The following is a 21,953-nucleotide window of genomic DNA, read 5'->3' on the forward strand; positions in this document are numbered from 1 at the left end:
ACCCCAACCATGTCTGCTTCTAGCCTTGCTCTTGTTGCTGCTGAGATAAATGAGCACCCCAAGTATTTTGTTATACGAAAAGTAAAGTTTCCCATTTCAATAAATTTACAGATTTGGAGGCCGCTATTGCATTGCCATCTGTCCTGTCACCTCTTGCTCATAATCTGGCCAAAGCCCGTGCTGTAGTCATTCTCTTAACCTTTCACTTACTGTTGGCAGCTAACACATTGAGCGGACTTGAACCTGAGCTTGTGCCACCAGTCAGAGACCCCTGAAACCAGCTAAGCATCAACCTGCCGAACTGAAGGCCTGCTCCCCCAACTCAGCTGTCCTTTGTGCTGTGGATTACTTGAATATTCATGCATTTGAAACTCTACTAATTACCAGTCAGGTTTATTTTCATTCTCCAAAATCATTACACTATGCATCACTCCTGCAGTTTTGAGGCCATTCCAAATATTACATCAGAATGCGTTATTTGTCCGTGTGCTGCTGCAATTAATTAGCATGGCCGGGTAGAAGAGGCTAGTTTTGTTATTTCTACCCACATTTAAATGCAAATGTACATCCTTGGCCTAATTTACATGAATTTGCATGGTCCACATAATCAAATTTCAAAGCATTTCCCTCAGCTTCCTCTTCGCATTCAGAGGGCCCTGGAATGTGGGAGCAGGATGCTCCCGGGCAAGGAATTTTATTTATTTTATTGCTTTATCTATCTTTTGCTTTTTGCAACATTCTCAGTTCTGTTTAATTAAGTTCAGAGTCATGGACTTCATGAACCAACCCAGTGAGCAGCTCTGGACAGGGTTGGCCCACTCAGGCACATACTAAGAATCCACCAATCAGTTTGGGTTTAGGGATGAAGGAGGACATCCCGATCAGACCCCACAGACGGAGTGCGAGATTTGAACACATCAGTGAGGAAGAAGCACTAAAGAGTGAGCCTCCATGACGAGCCGTGTTTACTTAATAATATAAAAATTGACCTATTCCTCCATCGATATGCTGACCATCAGAACATGTTCTCTAATTTATGCCTGAAGGAGGTCAAGAACAAAAATCACTAAAGGCCACATCCTGTGGGCATCATAAGTAATCATGAAGGTCAGTGTATTATGAATGATATGTTCTATGCTTTCATCCTCTGAGGCCAATGAGCCCATTATCAAGTAACTTTAATCGAATTAGCGTTCCCAGCTGCCATAACAAGCCTACAATGGCCATCAATATTATCGTTTTACAGTTGGCAGAGGCATATCCCACAATGCCTCAGGGTGTTTGGCCATTTTTAACATTTCAAACTTAGACAAGGAGGTAGCAAGACAGGCAGAGAGGGGGCTAGCCTCCCAGACTCAGCAAGTCGTCTTCCTGGATTTGAACCCCAGGCCAGAGCACCATCTGCCCTGATAGATGGGTGGGTTATTTTAATTAGGGTGTGCGTGTGACTGGACCCCGCAGTAGTAGTGCGTTTTGCCTGTGGGGCTCTGTGATGGACTGATGCTGTGTTGCACCCAATGCTGTCAGAAATGCTTCCAGCACCAGTCCTGAACTGGGTTAAGTGGCTTGAAAAAGTCATCTTACGAGCACAGGCAGAGTAAATGGTTGACTTGGGGGCTCTCTGTCCTTCAGGCTGTTAAATGCATCACTGGGCAGGGGTTCAACACACTGGTTCTCCTTCTCCATTCATTTCTATCTGCCAAAATGTCTGCTGTAAGATGGAGCACATTCAGATCTTACTTTGTTCTATCCATTGACCTTTTCTTCTGCCTGCCACCACCCTCATGTCCTCAGACGTCTACCTTCATAATCCGTGACCCAGTGTGATTTTCCTATTTTCATAATACCTCATATGAGCTTCACATACGTTTGTCCAGAACACCAATTATGCGGCAAATCTCCTCATTCCTTTTCTTATACTTAAGTGAAATTCCTGGAATCCATCTTAGCTCCCTCACTTCAGTTCTTTTCAGGAGTGTGTCCACGTTTCTTCTCATTGCCTATACTTTTATGCTCCATAAGTCAACACAGGCAGGTCCCGTCTTAATGTATGGGCATAATGGGCACTGGCCGGGGGCTCCAGGAGCATAGGGGTCCATGATGTCTCTAAAGCCTATGTATGTTTCTGTTTCACTATCAAAACAGCGGGGGCCTATGATGCTTTTAAGATGACCTTGAACACAGGTCCAACCCTAACCCTGCCCTTTAAGTCCAACTGGTATTTTCTTATCACAGAGAACTCCACTCAGATCTTTCCACTTCTACCTTCTTCTTTTTCTTTTTCTTTTGGCTGCTCCCATTAGGGGTTGCCACAGCGGATCATCTTCTTCCATATCTCTCTGTCCTCTGCATCTTGCTCTGTCACACCCATCACCTGCATGTCCTCTCTCACCACATCCATAAATCTTCTCTTAAGCCTTCCTCTTTTCCTCTTCCCTGGCAGCTCTATCCTTAATAATCTTCTCCCAATATATCCAGTAGCTCTCCTCTGCACATGTCCAAACCAACTCAATCTCACCTCTCTGACGTTGTCTCCCAACTTGAGCTGACCCTCTAATGTCCTCATTTCTAATCCTGTCCGTCCTCATCACACCCAATGCAAATCTTAACATCTTTAACTCTGCCACCTTCAGCTCTGTCTCCTGCTTTCTGGTCAGTGTCACTGTCTCCAGCCCATATAACATAGCTGGTCTCACTACCGTCTTGTAGACCTTCCCTTTCACTCTTGCTGATACCCGTCTGTCACAAATCACTCCTGACACTCTTCTACGCCCATTCCACCCTACCTGCACTCTCTTCTTCACTTCTCTTCCACAATCCCCATTACTCTGTACTGTTAATCCCAAGTATTTAAACTCATCCACCTTCGCCAGCTCTACTCCCCTCATCCTCACCATTCCACTGACCTCCCTCTCATTTACACACATGTATTCTGTCTTGGTGTTCCTACTGACCTTCATTCCTCTCCACTTTCTTTCCACTTCTACCAAGCAGCAAGTCCACCTCATATTCTCCTGTAGCACTAATCACTGATCTCAGATATTTAACTGTTTTTGCTTGTTTCATTGTATTTCCTCTGCAGCCAGAAACTTTTAGGGGCTCATCTATTTCTGAGCAGCATGCCATTGTCTCAGCTTTGCTGTCATTTTCTCTGAAGTCTTTTACTTTCAGATGCCTTTTGTCATTGGTGGCAGACTCTTCCACTACAACCAGATCATCAGCATATAGCATGTCTGATGGAACGTCTCTTCATGCAGATTCACAGACTGCATCCACGGCAATGATTAAAAAAATAATGGACTGAGATTCTGAAACCAAGACCCCTGAAGTACACCAAATCAGATTTACAAAGAATGCTGGGTTTTGATTTCCACCTCTAACTGTTGTTTCAGCTCCTTACAGATTTAACAACCCAAATTATCTTTTCAGAAACTCCTTTCCTTCTTGGACTTCAGTACAACACCAGCTCAGGATCACACAAGTCTAAGGTGGTGTTTGAATGCTTATAGTTTAAAAATCAGTGCAACAGAGCTAAATGTAGGACCTCTGAATACATGCGCACATTTAGAAATGCCAGGAAGAAATTAGATGATAACAGAGCTATTAATGCAAACATCAACTCTAGTAGGGCTATAAATGTGAAACTCAATCCTAATAAGTTCATGGAGTTCATAAGCAGTAAGAGAACGAAGGACGACAATGGGAAGTGTGTTAAGACCACATATGTGCTCCTTTAAAGATAATATTATCTCCTTTGATGCCTAACTTAATTATATGCACTTTGTACTGTAATTCCAATGTTTATCAGTAGATGTTGCTGTATTTATTTCAAACACTTGGATAGATAGATAGATAGATAGATAGATAGATAGATAGATAGATAGATAGATAGATAGATAGATAGATAGATAGATAGATAGATAGATAGATAGATAGATAGATAGATAGATAGATGTTGTAGTATAGTCCCCCTCCCCATTATCAGTTATTTTAATTTGTATGTAAATTTTCTCTTTTTTTATTCATCATTTAGGCACTGTTAATCTGGGGATTTGTTAGATAAGGAAGACTAAGGTTTCAAAGTAATGTTGTCCTAATGATGAAGGTGACATGTTGCATGTTATCTGGCACATGTGAGTAAGCCTTTTACCACACACGTGACAATAATGACCCAAGTATTTTCAACAAACATTCCATACTGCCCCCTGGTGGCCATGCAGGGGCATAACCACTTGCATAGATGCCCTTGCATGAACCTTTCTCCTTCTTTAACTCTCTCAACCCCATGCTGCCTTTCCTGTTTGCAAATCCCAGTTTCTCCAGGGCAACTTTAATACCAGAAATAATCCCAGTGCCATCTAGTGCACAAAGGGTTAAAAGATGCCAGTTTTCACAGCGCCACATAAAGGTTTCAAATCTGGTATAGCAAATGTGATAGTGGTCTCCATATTACAAAATCAGCAGGCAGAACAGCCACTAGACAGAGTCCAACACCGGAACGCAGGTTTATTTAAAGAGCCCATCCATCCCTTTTCTGAATTTCTTTACCCAGAGCAGGGTCTCGAGGAAGCTGGAGCCAATCTCAGCAAGCATTGGGCACAATCCCTGGACAGGGAGCCAGTCCATCACTGGGTGGACACACACACGGGCCAGTTTAGCATCACCAGTCCACCTAAGGTGCATGGCTTTGGACAACAGGAGGAAACCCACACAGACATGGGGGGCTCATTCAAACTGAACACACCCAGGACATGAACTCCAGTCTCTTTTATCTGAGACAGCAGCACCAGCACTGCACCACCATAATTATAAAGTCAAAATGGCCAAACTGCACATGTCAAATACATTATGAAATAGATGGAATTTTGCAATCCCTGTTGTTACAAGTTAATCCTTTCTAATGGCAGATACACTTTTTACCAGTGAACATGACTTGATTTGTGGTGTTTTGATAGAAAAATGTGGGAACAAATATTATTCATCCAACACACTGAGCTTTATTTTATATAGTGCCTTTCAAAGTCGGCAATATAACAAAAATAAAAAAATAATAATCAGAGGCACAGCAGTATGGGGGAAGTCCTTAGCATCAAGCATCAAAGATATTTGTGGAGAATCAAGCAATCAAATTGGATATTATATAGCGCCTTTTCATGGCGAGTGCTTCATCACAGATTGCTTAGGAGTTTTTCATAATAAAGTTTTTTAAAATGTAGAATCCAAAATGAAAAATCACACCAGACTAATGACTCAGCCAGTCGGTGTGACTTCCACAGTGATCACCGTGCCAAGGCAGAAACCAAAACTGGAACCCAACTAACAGCGTTAAATGAGAGGGCAACACTTCATTTGTAGCCTCTGTAAAGCTGGGAAAACTAATCAACCGGTCAGCCCACCACTGTTTTATATAGTGCCTTTCATAGTCACAATAGCACAAAACACTTTCAAAAGCAAGCAGCACCACAGTAGTATCAGTGTAAGCGCTTCACTTAGCATCAAAGACCTAACAGGGTTATGTTGAGATTATACAGCGCCTTTCATTGTCAGTTCCATATCACCAATTGCTTTGGAATTTTTTCTCATGGTGGTAATATATTTGAAAAAGGTGCAAACTTTAAAGCAAATCAAAGTAATCATTTAGTCAATTGGTGTATTGTGAAATATAGTGCCTTTCACAGTGAACAACATCCAGAGTTACCACCCAGAAATGCAGTCGTTTCACTGAACCAAGAAGACATATTTGGAGACTCGCAGTACAGCATTACATCTTTATACTTGGTGAGGAAGCAAGAAAACCAATCAATACTTTATATAGTGCCTTTCACAGTGAAGACTATCACTAATAATAATAATACATTTTATTTATATAGCACCTTTCCCATGTTCAAGTCACGTAAACACTTTAAAGAGTAAGCAGCACCACAGCAGTACCACTGGAAGCACTTTTTCAGAATCAAAGACAGAAGTGGATTATTCGGACTATATATATATATATATATAGTGCCTCTCATACTGAGTGCTATAGCACAGATTACTTTGGAAGGTGTTCATGGTTAAATATTGAAAAAAGGTGGAACTCAAGTAAAAAGCAAATCAATGTACTGATGGAGTCAATCCGTGTATACATGATATAGTGCCTTTCACTGTGAACACCGTCCTAAAGTGCCACCCAGAGATGCAGCCATATAACTGACTGAGTGAGACAGAATTAATTAGATTAGGTTAAATAAACTTTATTAATCGCATGGGGAAATTCAGATGCATACAGCAGCAGAAACATAAAAAGCAAGAATTCAGACTCACAGGACAGATAATGCAACCGATCAATCAATAAATAAATGAACACATCGGGTGGAAGCATTGAATTGCCTGATAGTAGTGAGCAGAAAATACCCCCAGAGGCATTTCTTAGACCACCGTGGTAGAATGAGCCTTTGCCTAAAAAGTGCTTCAAGAGAGCGCCACCTGGAGGGGTTGGAGGGGATTTTTCATCTGATAATATCATAAATAATCAGAAAGGCCTGCGGTGGGCTGTTGCCCTGCCCGGGGTTTGTTTCCTACTTTGCGCCCCGTGTTGGCTGGGATTGGCTCCAGCAGACCCCCGTGACCCTGTAGTTAGGATACAGCGGATTGGATAGTGGATGGATGGATGGATAATCAGAAAGGCTGTCACATCAAAGAAAACACTTTTTTCAGCAATCAATGTTGATATTATATAGCGCCTTTCACAATGAGTGCTAAATCATAGAATAACTGGAAAGTTTTGGAAAACTGCGAATCATATCACAGTGGACGCCACTCCAATGTACTAACAGTCACATTCTATATTGTTATTTATTTACCGTCATATTTCACCGTAGGCGGCATGCTGCCCCGCAGTAAGGTGATCAGCGTTCGTGTCCCGTGTCCTCCCTGTTTGGGGTTTGCATGTTCTCCCCGTGTCTGTGTGGATTCGCTTCCCTTGTCCAAATACATGCTGGTTAAGTGACTTGGCAACGGTAAATTGTGTGTGTGTGTGTGTGTGTGTGTGTTCATCCTGCCATGTGGACCTATTCAGGGTTTGTTTCTGCCTTGCGCCCTGTGATAGCTCAACCACGACCCTGATCTGGATTAAGCTCAGGATTTATTTTTATTTACTAATATTCCTCTATTATATCTATCTGTCTCTATAAGGTATCATCTCTGAGTCATCACTAAGGTTTGAAAAACAAATCTCCAAGGTAGTAAAGTCGAGATAAAGGGATCACATCTTCCCCATTTTAGCCTCTCTCTCTCGCTCCACTGGCTCCATCGGTGAGGTGTCGCTTTGATTTTAAAATCTTGTTGTTTGATTTTAAAGTCTTGCATGGTCTCGTCTAAAATATGTCTGTGTTCTCCTTCACCCCAGGTCATCTGGACGACTGCTCCTTGTAGTGCCAGGATCTCGGCTGAAGTCAAGGGGGAGACTTGCCTCTGCACATCAGGTCTTCATTCTCTATCGAGGTTTTTAAAAGTTGGCTTAAGACCTGCTTGTTTTCTTCTGTCTTTCACGGTGTATGATGGGATTGTGGCGGATGTTATAATTGGTTGTTTTATTAATGTGCTTTTGCATGATTGGATTGTGTTTATTTTAATGCTTTTTTGTATAGCAATTTGGAGCAACCTCTGTTGTTTTAAATGTGCTTTTATAAATAAAATAATCTAATCTACTAAGAAAGAAAGAAAGAAAGAAAGAAAGAAAGAAAGAAAGAAAGAAAGAAAGAAAGAAAGAAACGTAGGTAACTCCAGGCAACTAGACTAATAGAAAAGTTTAGTACTAATATAACCCGCTAGATGTCAGTGTTTAGCGTAAAAGAGAACGGTGTGACTATAATTAAAACTCCTCAGGACCCGAACGTGTAGCTGAAAGATCTCGAGAAGGCAGATGGATGCCGCTGCCCAAATGATAATTCGATAGTTTTACTTTGGACATGTAAAGGATGGATCGGAAGTGCAGAGTAACCACCCAACTGGATACCCTAAAGAACACGAAACAGTTAAGGGGGCCGTACCGTTGCTCCACCAAAGAGCCTAGAGCAGGATTCAAGAATTATAAATATGGCTAAAAGACATGCGACACGGATACAAAACATAAACAGAGGAACGTCATTCGTGTTTATACAAAAGCAAACAACATAGCAAAATCGCAACTGTTGTCCATCGTTCACTCTTAAAAACAAGAATGCCTCTTCAGAGCGCTTCGGGGAACCGTTTATGGTTTCCAAAAAGAACCATCCACATGAAAATTCCATAACAGTTTTAATACAGTCATGAATAAATGATAACAGAGTTGTAACAGAGCAATAGGGTTTCTGATTTTTAAGGACCCTTGCTGTATACAATTTTAAAAAAAAGGCTCAGTTCACTTCTTTTTTCAAACTGTTAGTATCCTATAGCACACATTTAAGATTTCTGTTTGGTCCACATTCAAATCCCACAGAATCATATTCATATGCAAAAATCCCTTAGAATGAAATGGTTCTTTATTAAACAATTTTGGAACCAGGCAGCCTAATAAAACGCCATTGCCATTAAAGAGCCGTTATTTTTAGATGTGTCGTAAACTATACAACGCCGACTTTACTGCTGGCCATGTTTAAATTTTGGAATAACTAAAAAACATTGTTATTATGTGAGCTGCCCGGTGGCGCAGCAGTTAGATCATGTGACTCCAAATTCTTGGAGTCTGCGTGTTTAAATCTCACATCAAGTGCTCCAGTATGCACGAGTGTTCCCTACGATGGTCTGTCCAAGACTGATGCTTCTCCTGTATCCTCTGATTTGTGAGCTGGGTGAGCGGATAAGAAAATGGACGGACTGAGGGAAACGAAGGAGGCGGTGGTAGGTTGGCATTAACCATCTACTGATAAATCGCGACATTACAATACCATTTTAATGGTGGATGTACTCCAGAGAGAAGCGCTAGTGTCCCCATATTAGACACAGCATGCTGCACCCACTTTATAAAGAAAAAAGAAATCCGGGACAACATTTGATATTTGGAGCCTGAACGTACAATATCTCTTTACCTCGGAAGTAAAAATGAGAGCCGCGATTACTGAAGCTCTAACCTGCTTTCCCGCTGCATAGCGGCGGCGATCTCCTTGCCTGGCAGCGCAGCTTTTCCGCTCCGACTGCTGGCTATGCGGCACCGTAGCTGGCGGGTGACTCAGAGGGCTGAAAAGCGTCTTCTCGCGTGAGGACGTCATGTGTCACTTGTACTCCGGCACACAAGATTAACGAGTTGTTTTCAGCGATACGCATGTTGAAGCACACTTCTTGCCACCCGTGCCGCTTTGCTGGGTGCTGGTGATGTCAGCATAGGGGGGCTGGATTGTTGTTGTGACAGTAAAGTTATTATGTCATACTCCAATGATGGGGAGGGTGGGGGTCAGAATTTCTAGAATATGAGAAACGCATCACACAGGTACTTCGAAACCGAAGAACGCACGCATGTCCGCGTCGCGGCATCTTCTGGCTTATTTTAGCAACGCATCGAACAGCATGCCAGAGCTAAGTGGTGGTCTCCAGCACCTATCTTTGCCCGCTGACTGTATGCACGTTGACGTGCATTAATCACGAGGGATAAGAGTGTGCGCAACTAAAAACAAAATCAGAGCCGTTGCTAATTTGAGCCGTATAACGTCCCGGTGTTCGGATGCGATCAACATTACAGACGGATCCCGCTATAACACGCATGTTTGGATGGACCGATAGATAGATAGATAGATAGATAGATAGATAGATAGATAGATAGATAGATAGATAGATAGATAGATAAGAACACATGCACAGGTTATCTGGTAACGCATAGACAAAATGCACATTATTAACACACACCGCCGTATATAAAACGATGGACAGACACTAACAGTTGTGCACATGCACGTGTGTAAGACACTAAAACACAGAGAACTTCTCACTCCATGATATCCCCTCCCTTCCGTTTGTGCTTACCTTCCTCACCCTCTTTTTAATAATCGACTCAACAGCAAAAACTTGCTCTCCTATGGCGGAAAGCTCCATGCAGGGGCTTGATTGACCTCTGAGCGAGTTTGGCTTCAATGTGGCAGCTCGGAAGATCGCGTCCCTGGAGTTTCAGGGGTAGTTTTTTTTTTCTCCTCCCTCCCGCCTAGTTATCGTCCCTTCGTTACATGCACAGTTGCGGAATAAACAACACCTCTGCCTTCTCTAGAGTGACTTTTCAAATCTGCGACACAGCTGCATTGCTTGCGAGTGCCCGTCCCATGCGCGCGCCCAGAGTCCGCTACCATTACTAATTCTGGCAGGAGAGCGCGCACGCACACACGCTTGCCAGAACGCGCTTACGGGGTGTGTGGATATTTTGCAGGCGGTGTCTACATTTTTTAAAGAGAAGGAAACAGCAACAACAATTGCGTTTTCCAACTGGACTACTAACATCATACGGCGCGATAGACTACCGACTAAATGGCCAGGCACGGGGCCATAAACCCAGTCCATAAAATCAAAGTAGCCAACCACGTAAAAGTAATTGAAGGAAGACACAGTGGCACTGCTGCCTGGCAACAAGGAAACCGGGGATCAGGCACCCGGGTGCTGACTGAGTGGAGTTTGCATGTTTTCGCCGTGTGAAAGTGGGTTCCCTCCCATAGCGCAAAGACTTGCAGGTTAGCTGGATCAGTGATGATAAATAGTGTGTGTCTACCCTGAGATGGACTGGCACCCTATTCCAAGGATTGTTCCTGCCTGGCACCCAATACTTGCTGGATGGGCTCCAGCTGCATTGCTCAGAATAAACAGGTTAGGAAAGGGATGGAGACATATTTTTAATTACTCTGTAATTCCTTTTTAAATTTATTTACACATACAGTGGATACAGAAAGTATTCAGACCCCCTTCAATTTTTCACTCTTTGTTATATTGCAGCCATTTGCTAAAATCATTTAAATTATTTGTTTCCCTCATTAATGTACACACAGCACCACATATTGACAGACAAAAAAAAGAATTTTTGAAATTGTTGCAGATTTATTAAAAAAGAAAAACTGAAATATCACATGGTCCTAAGTATTCAGAGCCTTTGCTCAGTATTTAGTAGAAGCCCCCTTTTGAGCTAATACAGCCGCGAGTCTTCTTGGGAAAGATGCAACAAGTTTTTCACACCTGGATTTGGGGATCCTCTGCCATTCCTCCTTGCAGATCCTCTCCAGTTCTGTCAGGTTGGATGGTAAACATTGGTGGACAGCCATTTTTAGGTGATGCTCAATTGGGTTTAAGTCAGGGCTCTGGCTGGGCCATTCAAGAACAGTCACAGAGTTGTTGTGAAGCCACTCCTTCGTTATTTTAGCTGTATGCTTAGGGTCATTGTCTTGTTGGAAGGTAAATCTTGGGCCCAGTCTGAGGTCCTTAGCACTCTGGAGAAGGTTTTTGTCCAGGATATCCCTGTACTTGGCCGCATTCATGTTTCCCTCGATTGCAACCAGTCGTCCTGTCCCTGCAGCTGAAAAACACCCCCACAGCATGATGCTGCCACCGCCATGCTTCACTGTGGGGACTGTATTGGACAAGTGATGAGCAGTGCCTGGTTGTCTCCACACATACCGCTTAGAATTAAGGCCTTCTCCAGAGTGCTAAGGACCTCAGACTGGGCCGAAGGTTTACCTTCCAACAAGACAATGACCCTAAGCACACAGCTAAAATAACAAAGGAGTGGCTTCACAACAACTCTGTGACTGTTCTTGAATGGCCCGGCCAGACCCCTGACTTAAACCCAATTGAGCATCTCTGGAGAGACCTAAAAATGGCTGTCCACCAACGTTTACCATCCAACCTGACAGAACTGGAGAGGATCTGCAAGGAGGAATGGCAGAGGATCCCCAAATCCAGGTGTGAAAAACTTGTTGCATCTTTCCTAAGAAGACTCATGGCTGTATGAGCTCAAAAGGGGGCTTCTACTAAATACTGAGCAAAGGGTCTGAATACTTAGGACCATGTGATATTTCAGTTTTTCTTTTTTAATAAATCTGCAACAATTTCAAAAATTATTTTTTTTGTCTGTCAAAATGGGGTGCTGTGTGTACATTAATGAGGGAAAAAAATAATTTAAATGATTTTAGCAAATGGCTGCAATATAACAATTAGTGAAAAATTGAAGGGGGTCTGAATACTTTCCGTACCCACTGTAGTATATGCACACAACCCAGCATCCGCCAAGGTAAATGTGGAGGGTTGGTGTCAGGAAAACTTCCAAATTCCGTTGTAAAACTCCTGCTAAAACCTATAAAACATTAACCCAACATGAAAGTGAGAAAAAATGAAGAGGAATAAGGAGACATTTATATATATATAGTGTATTTGTCCAAAACATTATATATACAGTATACAGTCATGGCCGAAATTATGGGCACCACTGTAATTTTCCCAGAAAAGGCACCATATCTCCCAGAAAATTGTTGCCGTTCCAAATGTTTTGGTATACACGTTTATTTCCTTTATGTGCATTGGAACAACACAAAAAAACAGAGAAAAAAAGCCAAATCTGACATCATGTCACACAGAACTCCAAAAATGGAGTAGAGAAAACAATAGTTCAACCTTCTCCTGCAGTGTTTTAAAATTCTTCTGGCGCTTAGGCTCAATGTCAGAAACCTCAGAAGGTGCAGGGAGATTCGACGATATCTTGTGCGTTTAAGAATAACAAAATCAATACAATAACAAAATGGAAAACACGAGGACACTCAGCTAGAGTCACGTCACAGGGCAGCAATCAATCAGCAGCAAGGAGAAATGAATAACGCTCTCGGATTGGCTACTTTCACCATCCTAAACCGCGTTTCCCTCAGCGGTTGCTTCCTGTTCTCTCTACAGCATAATATTGCCACGAATAAAGCCATAAAAAATTGCGGAGGATATTTGGGCTTTCCGCTAACAATTAATAGTTAGGTTCTAAGGAAAAATCTGCAAATGACGGAGTCCGCAAACCCTGAACCGCGACTTCGCGGGGGGCTACCGTAAACAGATTACAATAGAGACTGAAAAACAATGTCTGAAAAAGCAAACAGGTTCAGCATTTCAATTGACCGTCAATTCTCTCCCCTCTCTGTTGGGCCACAGGATTTCGTCCACTTCACGTCAGAGGTTTGGCACTGAGGGAAAACCCAGCGGGTCTCAGTCCCCTCAGCAAACATCATCTGTGGTGTCGTAACGAGCAGCACACATTTGGCACTGCAGACACGTTACACCTCCAAGCTGAAACAAATTCCTCTGTGGGGTTAAGGAAAGAAACATTAGAACAGGGGTCTCCAACTCCAGTCCTGGAGAGCTACTGTGGCGGCAAGTTTTCATTTTTTTCTTAATTAGTGACCAGATTTTGCTGCTAATTAACTATTTCCCTTTATTTTAATTGACTTTTCTTGACACTCTGACTGCTGAATTGATTCTTTTTTTCCTTAAACGGCACCTAAACATAAATTTGATGTGAAGTGAGCCAACAGATGATGACCCACTAAGTTGCAACCTCAAACTCCAACCAACCCCACTTCATTCAGTTTCTTAATTTGAAGCCAATTCTTTCTACTAATTAAACCCGTTATTTAATTCCCTGGCGCTCATTCTACCATGGCAGTCATTTCCAAAACAGTTGATTTTCTTTTTTAAGCACGCTGTCAAAATGTTTTGTGGACCTGAGCAGATCAACATTACTGAGGCCTTCACCTTTCTTTATTTTCAGTTATTGTGTGATGGCTGCAGGTTATTGTTTATGTGTTGGTTCATTTTGTGTCTTAATATTGTTTGGGGGTGGCACGGTGGCACAGTGGGTAGCGCTGCTGCCTCGCAGTTAGGAGATCCGGGTTCGCTTCCCGGGTCCTCCCTGCGTGGAGTTTCATGTTAGGTGCATTGGTGATTTTAAATTGTTCTTGGTGCGTGTGTGCCCTGCGGTGGGCTGGCGCCCTGCCCGGGGTTTGTTTCTTACCTTGCACCCTGTGTTGGTTGAGATTGACTCCAGCAGACCACCCTTGACCCTGTAGTTAGGATTATAGCGGGTTGGATAATGGATGGATGAATAATATAATATAATATAATATAATATAATATAATATAATATAATATAATATAATATACTGCAGTAGGCTGGCACCCTGCCCGGGGTTTGTTTCCTGCCTTGCGCCCTGTGTTGGCTGGGATTGGCTCCAGTAGACCCCCGTGACCTTGTAGTTAGGATATAGCGGGTTGGATAATGGATGGATGGATATTGTTTGGTTGCTAATTAAGGAAAAGAGAAATAATTAAGGGGCCTGAGTCAATTAAAATTAAGGCAAATAGTCAATTAGTAGCAAAATCTGCTCACTAATTAAGCAAAGGGTTAGAATGAAAACCTGCAGCCACAGTAGCTCTCCAGGACTAGATTAGAAGAATTTAGATGAGAACAGGCCATTTGGCCTAACAAAGCTCACCAGTCCTGTCCACTTCATTCCTACAAAGTAACATCAAGTCGAGTTTTGAAGGTCCCTAAAGTCCTGCTGTATCCCACACTAATTGGTAGATTATTCCAAGTGTCTAAGGCATGGGTGTCAAACTCCAGTCCTGGCGGGCCGCAGTGGCTGCAGGTTTTCATTCTAACTGTCTTCTTCATTAGTGACCTGTTTTTACTGCTAATTAACTTATTTTGCCTTTGTTTTAATTAACGTGAAACAGGCCGCTTTGTTGTCTCCATCCATCCATCCTCTTCCGCTTATCCAAGATCGGGTCGTGGGGGCAGCAGCTTAAGCAGAGATGCCCAGACTTCCCTCTCCCCGGCCACTTCTTCTACAGTAGCTTTTCCGGGGGAATCCCGAGGCGTTTCCAGGCCAGCTGGGAGACATAGTCCCTCCAGCGTGTCCTGGGTCTTCACCGTGGGCCTCCTCCCAATTGGACGTGCCCGGAACACCTCACCAGGGAGACGTCCAGGAGGCATCCTGATCAGATGCCCGAGTCACCTCATCTGACTCCTCTCGATGCGGAGGAGCAGCGGCTCTACTCTGAGTCCCTCCTGGATGACTGAGCTTCTCACCCTATCTTTAAGGGAAAGCCCAGACACCCTGTGGAGGAAACTCATTTCAGCCGCTTGTATTCGCGATCTCGTTCTTTCAGTCACTACCCATAGCTCATGACCATAGGTGAGGGTAGGAACGTAGATCGACTGGTAAATTGACAGCTTTGCCTTACGGCTCAGCTCCTTTTTCACCACAACAGACCGAGCCCGTATCACTGTGGATGCCGCACCCATCCGCCTGTCGATCTCACGCTCCATTCTTCCCTCACTCGTGAACAAGACCCCGAGATACTTGAACTCCTCCACTTGGGGCAGGATCTCGCTCCCAACCCTGAGAGGGCACTCCACCCTTTTCCGGCTGAGGACCATGGTCTCGGATTTGAAGGTGCTGATTTCCATCCCAGTCACTTCACATTCAGCTGCGAACCGATTCAGAGAGAGCTGAGGATCACGACCTGATGAAGCAAACAGGACAACATATCTTATAATATCTGACATATTTTAGTTGTCTCTTTTTCCTTAATTGGCAGCCAAACAATAATGAGACACAAAACGAGCTGCCACATGACCAGCTAACCTGCGCCCATCACACAGTATCTGAAAATAAAGAAAGGTGAAGGTCTCAGTGAGGCTGATCTCTCAGGCCATCAAAACATTTTGACGTGTTAGAAAGAAAAAAAAAACAAAAACAGAAAGATCAACAGTTTTCGAAATGTCTGCTGTGGCAGAATGAGAGCAGCAACAGGCCGTGGAATTAAATAACGAGTTTAATTAACAGCAAGAATCAGATTCTCATTAAGAGACTGGTTGGAGTGAAATTGGTTGGAGTTTGAAATCCCAGTTTAGTTGGTCATCTGTTGGCTCGTTTCACATCTCATTTCTGTTTGGCTGTCATTTAATGAAGAAAGGAATCAATTCAGAGGACTGAATCCTTAAAAACAGGGCTATTAAAATGAAGAGAAAATAAGATAATTAGCAGTGAAAACTGATCATAGTTTAGGAAAAGGGTTAGAAGGAAAATCTGCAGTCACTGCGGCCCTCCAGGCATGGAGTTCGACACCCCAACTTTCTATTTGTGATAAATTCACCCTTAACAAGTTTCCAACTGTGTCCCCGTATTCTTGATGAACTCATTTTAAAGTCACAGTCTCGATCCACTGGACTATTTCCCTTCATAATTTTAAAAAGTTCAATCAGGTCTGATCTTAATCTCCTTTTGCTTAAACTGTAAAGGCTCAGCTCTTTTAATCTTTTCTCATAATTGATTCCCCGTAGCCCTGGAATCAGCCTAGTTGCTCTTCTTTGAATTTTTTCCTGTGCTGCTAAGTATTTTTGTAGCCTGGAGACCCAAATTAAAGTACACCAGAGGAGGCCTCACCAGTCTTCTTATATAATACGCTACCATGCGTCTGTCCAGAATTTTAAATCACCTGTAGCTCGCAAACCACTTGACCTGAAATTTGGTACACATATGCTACGTGACTGGGCTGATGATTTTTATTACTATTTTATTTTATTGTAGAATCAACTCTCTGTAGTGGCCAGCAGGGTGGCCGTGCGGCGCATGCGTACAGGCGCCGTTCTGTTCCTCACCACCTTCGCCGTCACTTCCCCTAACTCTTCATATCTTACGGTAAATCATTCCTGAGGCAGATTGAAGACTTAAGTGCCAGCTTAAGTGAAAAATTAAAGAAAACGTACTAAGTAATTGCAACACAAAAACTATCTTAACCAATTTTAACATGAAAAGATGTCGACGAAAAAAGAGAAGCAGCAGGCCGCTAGGTTGAAGAAGAGAAGAGCTGCTCGGGAGGCAGCAAGCGCATCAGCCTCTGAGCAAACGAATGATAAACGTACAGAGAAAGAAGATGAGAACTATAAGTCAAGTGTATTCACGGCACATTAGCTTGCAGTACCGCATTAACGTTGTGTTACAAAGCTTGAGCAGAACCTTCAGGGACTTGTACTCCACCCATCAAGGCGCTATATAACCTGACATTCTGTTTGCCTTCTTAATGACTTCTGAACACTGACTGTTGATAGTGTCAAGTCCACTACGTCTCCTAAATCCTAATTTTTGCTTTTCAGACCTCCCATTGTGTAGTCAAACCTCACATTTTTACTTCCTACATGTAATACTTTACATTTACTTACATTACCTGTATTCTCTCCAAGACCACCCATTCATTATCCAACCTACAGGGTCACGGGGGTCTGCTGGAGTCAATCCCAGCCAACACAGGGTGCAAGGTAGGAAACAAACCCCGGGCAGGGTGCCAGCCCACCTCAGGGCACACACACCAAGCACACACTAGGGGCAATTTAGGATCGCCAATGCACCTAACCTGCATGTCTTTGGACTGTGGAAGGAAACCCACGCAGACACGGGGAGAACATGCAAACTCCACGCACGGAGGACCCGGAAAGTGAACCACAGGTCTCCTAACTGCGAGGCAGCAGCGCTACCACTTCTCTCCAAGACCCTCTGTGATAATTCAACTGATTTAAGATTATCTGCCAATCCACCTATCTTCGTATCATCTGCAAACTTAACCAACTTGCTACTTACAGTGGTGTGAAAAACTATTTGCCCCCTTCCTGATTTCTTATTCTTTTGCATGTTTGTCACACAAAATGTTTCTGATCATCAAACACATTTAATCATTAGTCAAATATAATGCACAGTAAAAACAAAATGCAGTTTTTAAATGATGGTTTTTATTATTTAGGGAGAAAAAAAATCCAAACCTACATGGCCCTGTGTGAAAAAGTAATTGCCCCCTGAGCCTAATAACTGGTTGGGCCACCCTTAGCAGCAATAACTGCAATCAAGCGTTTGCAATAACTTGCAATGAGTCTTTCACAGCGCTCTGGAGGAATTTTGGCCCACTCATCTTTTCAGAATTGTTGTAATTCAGCTTTATTTGAGGGTTTTCTAGCATGAACCGTCTTTTTAAGGTCATGCCATAGCATCTCAATTGGATTCAGGTCAGGACTTTGACTAGGCCACTCCAAAGTCTTCATTTTGTTTTTCTTCAGCCATTCAGAGGTGGATTTGCTGGTGTGTTTTGGGTCATTGTCCTGTTGCAGCACCCAAGATCGCTTCAGCTTGAGTTGACAAACAGATGGCCGGACATTCTCCTTCAGGATTTTTTGGTAGACAGTAGAATTCATGGTTCCATCTATCACAGCAAGCCTTCCAGGTCCTGAAGCAGCAAAACAACCCCAGACCATCACACTACCACCACCATATTTTACTGTTGGTATGATGTTCTTTTTCTGAAATGCTGTGTTCCTTTTACGCCAGATGTAACAAAACATTTGCCTTCCAAAAAGTTCAACTTTTGTCTCATCAGTCCACAAGGTATTTTCCCAAAAGTCTTGGCAATCATTGAGATGTTTCTTAGCAAAATTGAGACGAGCCCTAATGTTCTTTTTGCTTAACAGTGGTTTGCGTCTTGGAAATCTGCCATGCAGGCCGTTTTGCCCAGTCTCTTTCTTATGGTGGAGTCGTGAACACTGACCTTAATTGAGGCAAGTGAGGCCTGCAGTTCTTTAGACGTTGTCCTGGGGTCTTTTGTGACCTCTCGGATGAGTCGTCTCTGCGCTCTTGGGGTAATTTTGGTCGGCCGGCCACTCCTGGGAAGGTTCACCACTGTTCCATGTTTTTGCCATTTGTGGATAATGGCTCTCACTGTGGTTCGCTGGAGTCCCAAAGCTTTAGAAATGGCTTTATAACCTTTACCAGACTGATAGATCTCAATTACTTCTGTTCTCATTTGTTCCTGAATTTCTTTGGATCTTGGCATGATGTCTAGCTTTTGAGGTGCTTTTGGTCTACTTCTCTGTGTCAGGCAGCTCCTATTTAAGTGATTTCTTGATTGAAACAGGTGTGGCAGTAATCAGGAAATTGAACTCAGGTGTGATACACCACAGTTAGGTTATTTCTTAACAAGGGGGCAATTACTTTTTCACACAGGGCCATGTAGGTTTGGATTTTTTGTCCCTAAATAATAAAACCATCATTTAAAACTGCATTTTGTGTTTACTTGTGTTATATTTGACTAATGGTTAAATGTGTTTGATGATCAGAAACATTTTGTGTGACAAACATGCAAAAGAGTAAGAAATCAGGAAGGGGGCAAATAGTTTTTCACACCACTGTATATTCCTATCTAAATCATTTCTATATGTTTTTTCTTTTTTTTTTTTAATTTTTATTTATTAATTTTATTACAATCAATACATAGCAATCAAGTTTTTACAAAAAAAGAATTATGCTAAGAACAGATCGATCCCCACCCTTGAGAGAGAGAGCAAGCCAAACGGTGTAAAATTTAAGGCTTGTAAAAATACCTAAATTAATAAATTCTCTGTGCTTTATAAACTTATTTTAAAATATTACTGATTAGATCCTGCCATGTTTTGAAAAAGTCTGTACAGATCCTCTAACTGAGTATTTGATTTTTCCAATTTTAAATAATATAACACATCAGTTTCCCACTGACTTAAAGAGGAGAGTTTGGGTTCTTCCAGTTTATCAGAATAAGTCTGCGTGCCAACAGTGTAGTGAATGCAATCACAATTTGTTTGTCTTTCTCCACTTTAAGACCCTCTGGAAGAACCCCAAACACAGCTGTTAATGGGTTAGGAGGGATTGTGAGTCCAAGACTGTCTGAGAGGTAATTAAAATTTTTGTCCAGAATAATGTTAATTTGGTGCAGGCCCAGAACATGTGACCTAGTGAGGCTGGGGCTTGGTTGCAACGTTCGCAGGTTGGATCATGCCCTGGAAACATTTTGAGAGTTTTAGTCGAGACAGATGTGCTCGATATATAATTTTGAGTTGTATAATTGTATGCTTTGCGCATATGGAGCTCGAGTGAATTCTCTGCATTGCTACTTTCCACTCCTTTTCTGATATATTAATTGAGAGGTCATTTTCCCAGTGTCCTCTTGGATCTTTGAAAGGAAGGGATTGTAAAATGATTTTATATATTGTAGAGATGGAGTCTAATTCCTCAAAATTGAGCAATATTTTTTCCAGCGTGGATGAGGAAAATCTGGAAGGTTCTGTTTAACAAAGTTCCTGATTTGAAGATAGTGAAAGAAATTTGTAGCTGGAATGTTAAATTTGGAATGTAATTGTTCATAGGATGCAAAGACGTTGTCTATATAAAGATCTCTAAGCAAGTTAATTCCAAATTTTTTCCAGATATTAAAAACTGCATATGTTTGTGAGGGTTGAAAGAGGTGGTTATCTTGCAGGGGTGCCACAGAAAGAAGCTTCTCCGTCTTAAAATGCTTTCTACATTGGTTCCAGATTCTAAGTGAGTGGAGCACAATTGGGTTATTAGTGTATTGCCGATAACGTGTGTTTATTGGAGCACAAAGCAAGGAATACAAAGAAGTACTGCAGGATTTTACTTCTATTGCGGTCCAAGCCTGTGTATGTTCTTCTATTTGTGTCCAGGTTCTTATCGCTGTATATTTGCCCAGTAATAAAACTGGAAGTTAGGTAGAGCCATGCCACCTTCTGCCTTTGTAGGGTCGCTCTTTTGATGCGTGGATATTTAGAATTCCAAATAAATGAGGTTATCATTGAATCTAATTGCTTAAAGAATGATTTATTAATGTATATTGGTATGTTTTGAAATAAAAAAAGGAGCTTAGGAAGAATATTCATCTTAACAGTGTTAATTCTTCCAGCTAGTGTGAGATGAAGGGTTGACCATCTATGCAAGTCTTGTTTAATTTTTTCCATGCAGACGACGAAATTTTGTTGATATAGAGCTTTATGTTTACTTGTGATGTTTACCCCGAGGTATTTAAACTGTTCTGCAATGATAAAAGGTAGGGTGTCTAATCTAATATTATATGCTTGTGACGATAAGGGTTCTGGCTCCACGCTCCTTTGGCGGTTTGGGAACCCTTGAACCCAACACCGTCGATAATGTTGCCGAGTGAGCTAGTCAATGGAGGCAAATAAACAATTGAGCAAGGGGTGGTATACAAAAAGTGCAATAGTGCTTTTATTAAAAGCAGTCAACAAAACAAAAACAGTGTTCAAATAAATAGTGCAGTTCTTCATATTCATTAAATAAATAAATTCATAAAAAGAACACGTGGAGGTTAAAAATCAATAAATAGAAAAAAAACACATCCTTAAAAATCGGAGGTTAAAATCTTCTCTTGGAAGCAGTTTTAAAACCAACAACAAACAAATCCGGTGCTCTTTTGTTAGCGTCTCACCTGCTAATCCCGTTTGGGCATCGCAGCAGGCAAGACGCTCTCTGCAGCTGCCCTCCTGAAACACACGCACAAGACTGGAGACCTCCCGATCCCTGGCTCCGGTATGGCACTCATCCCAGTCCCGGAGAACTTGGTTTCCCACAACGGCCAGGTCGCTCACGTTGGGGATTCCCACCACCAAGTCTCCCGACGTCCGCTGCCTTTCAATGGCCTCTCTGCGGCCAGTCGCCTTCCCTGGTCACTCCCGCTACCTGATCGCTCAGCGGGAGCGACATCAACACAAACGCCTGGGTGTCGGCCTAACACCCAGCTTCCACGCAGCTGTCCACGAGCGCTCGATCGCGCGCTCACCACACTCACGCACCGCCCGCTTCTTCTCCTGCTCCCGGTAACCTCCATCCTCTCCTTTCCTTTCTCTCTCCGATCGTTTCTTTCTTTTACCCCCTTTAAAACCGACTCGCGCTTCTTTTTAAAATGACGAGGGCCACAGCAGCTGCAGCATTAGCCGCGGGACAATCATGAATGTGGGCAGTTCCTCACCTGTGCACTCGGTGAGAAACGCCCACACCCTACGGATCGTCCTGCGGCTCACTATGGCCCAACGTCCCCTCGCTAAGCCGCGAACACATTGATTATTTATTTAAAAATGGCCTTTACTCAACGAGCTGTGG

General features: G+C 42.7%; 1 protein-coding gene across 2 annotated transcripts in view; it reads right to left on the bottom strand.

The window, feature by feature from the left end:
* The window catches only part of cbx7b (chromobox homolog 7b), a 28,404-nt gene extending 18,125 nt beyond the window's left edge, over positions 1 to 10,279 (bottom strand). The window contains exon 1 of one of the 2 annotated variants that reach the window (XM_039765400.1): positions 9,976 to 10,279. In XM_039765400.1, coding sequence (XP_039621334.1) covers positions 9,976 to 10,044 — 69 coding nt within the window. In that variant the 5' untranslated portion in view covers positions 10,045 to 10,279. Of the gene's footprint in view, positions 1 to 9,089; positions 9,275 to 9,975 lie in introns of those variants that run through there. The other variant, XM_039765399.1, reaches the window with a different exon arrangement.
* Between the last annotated feature and the right edge of the window lie 11,674 nt (positions 10,280 to 21,953).

Source organism: Polypterus senegalus, chromosome 10 (genome assembly GCF_016835505.1).
Source record: "Polypterus senegalus isolate Bchr_013 chromosome 10, ASM1683550v1, whole genome shotgun sequence".
In the NCBI taxonomy this organism is placed as follows: domain Eukaryota; kingdom Metazoa; phylum Chordata; class Cladistia; order Polypteriformes; family Polypteridae; genus Polypterus; species Polypterus senegalus.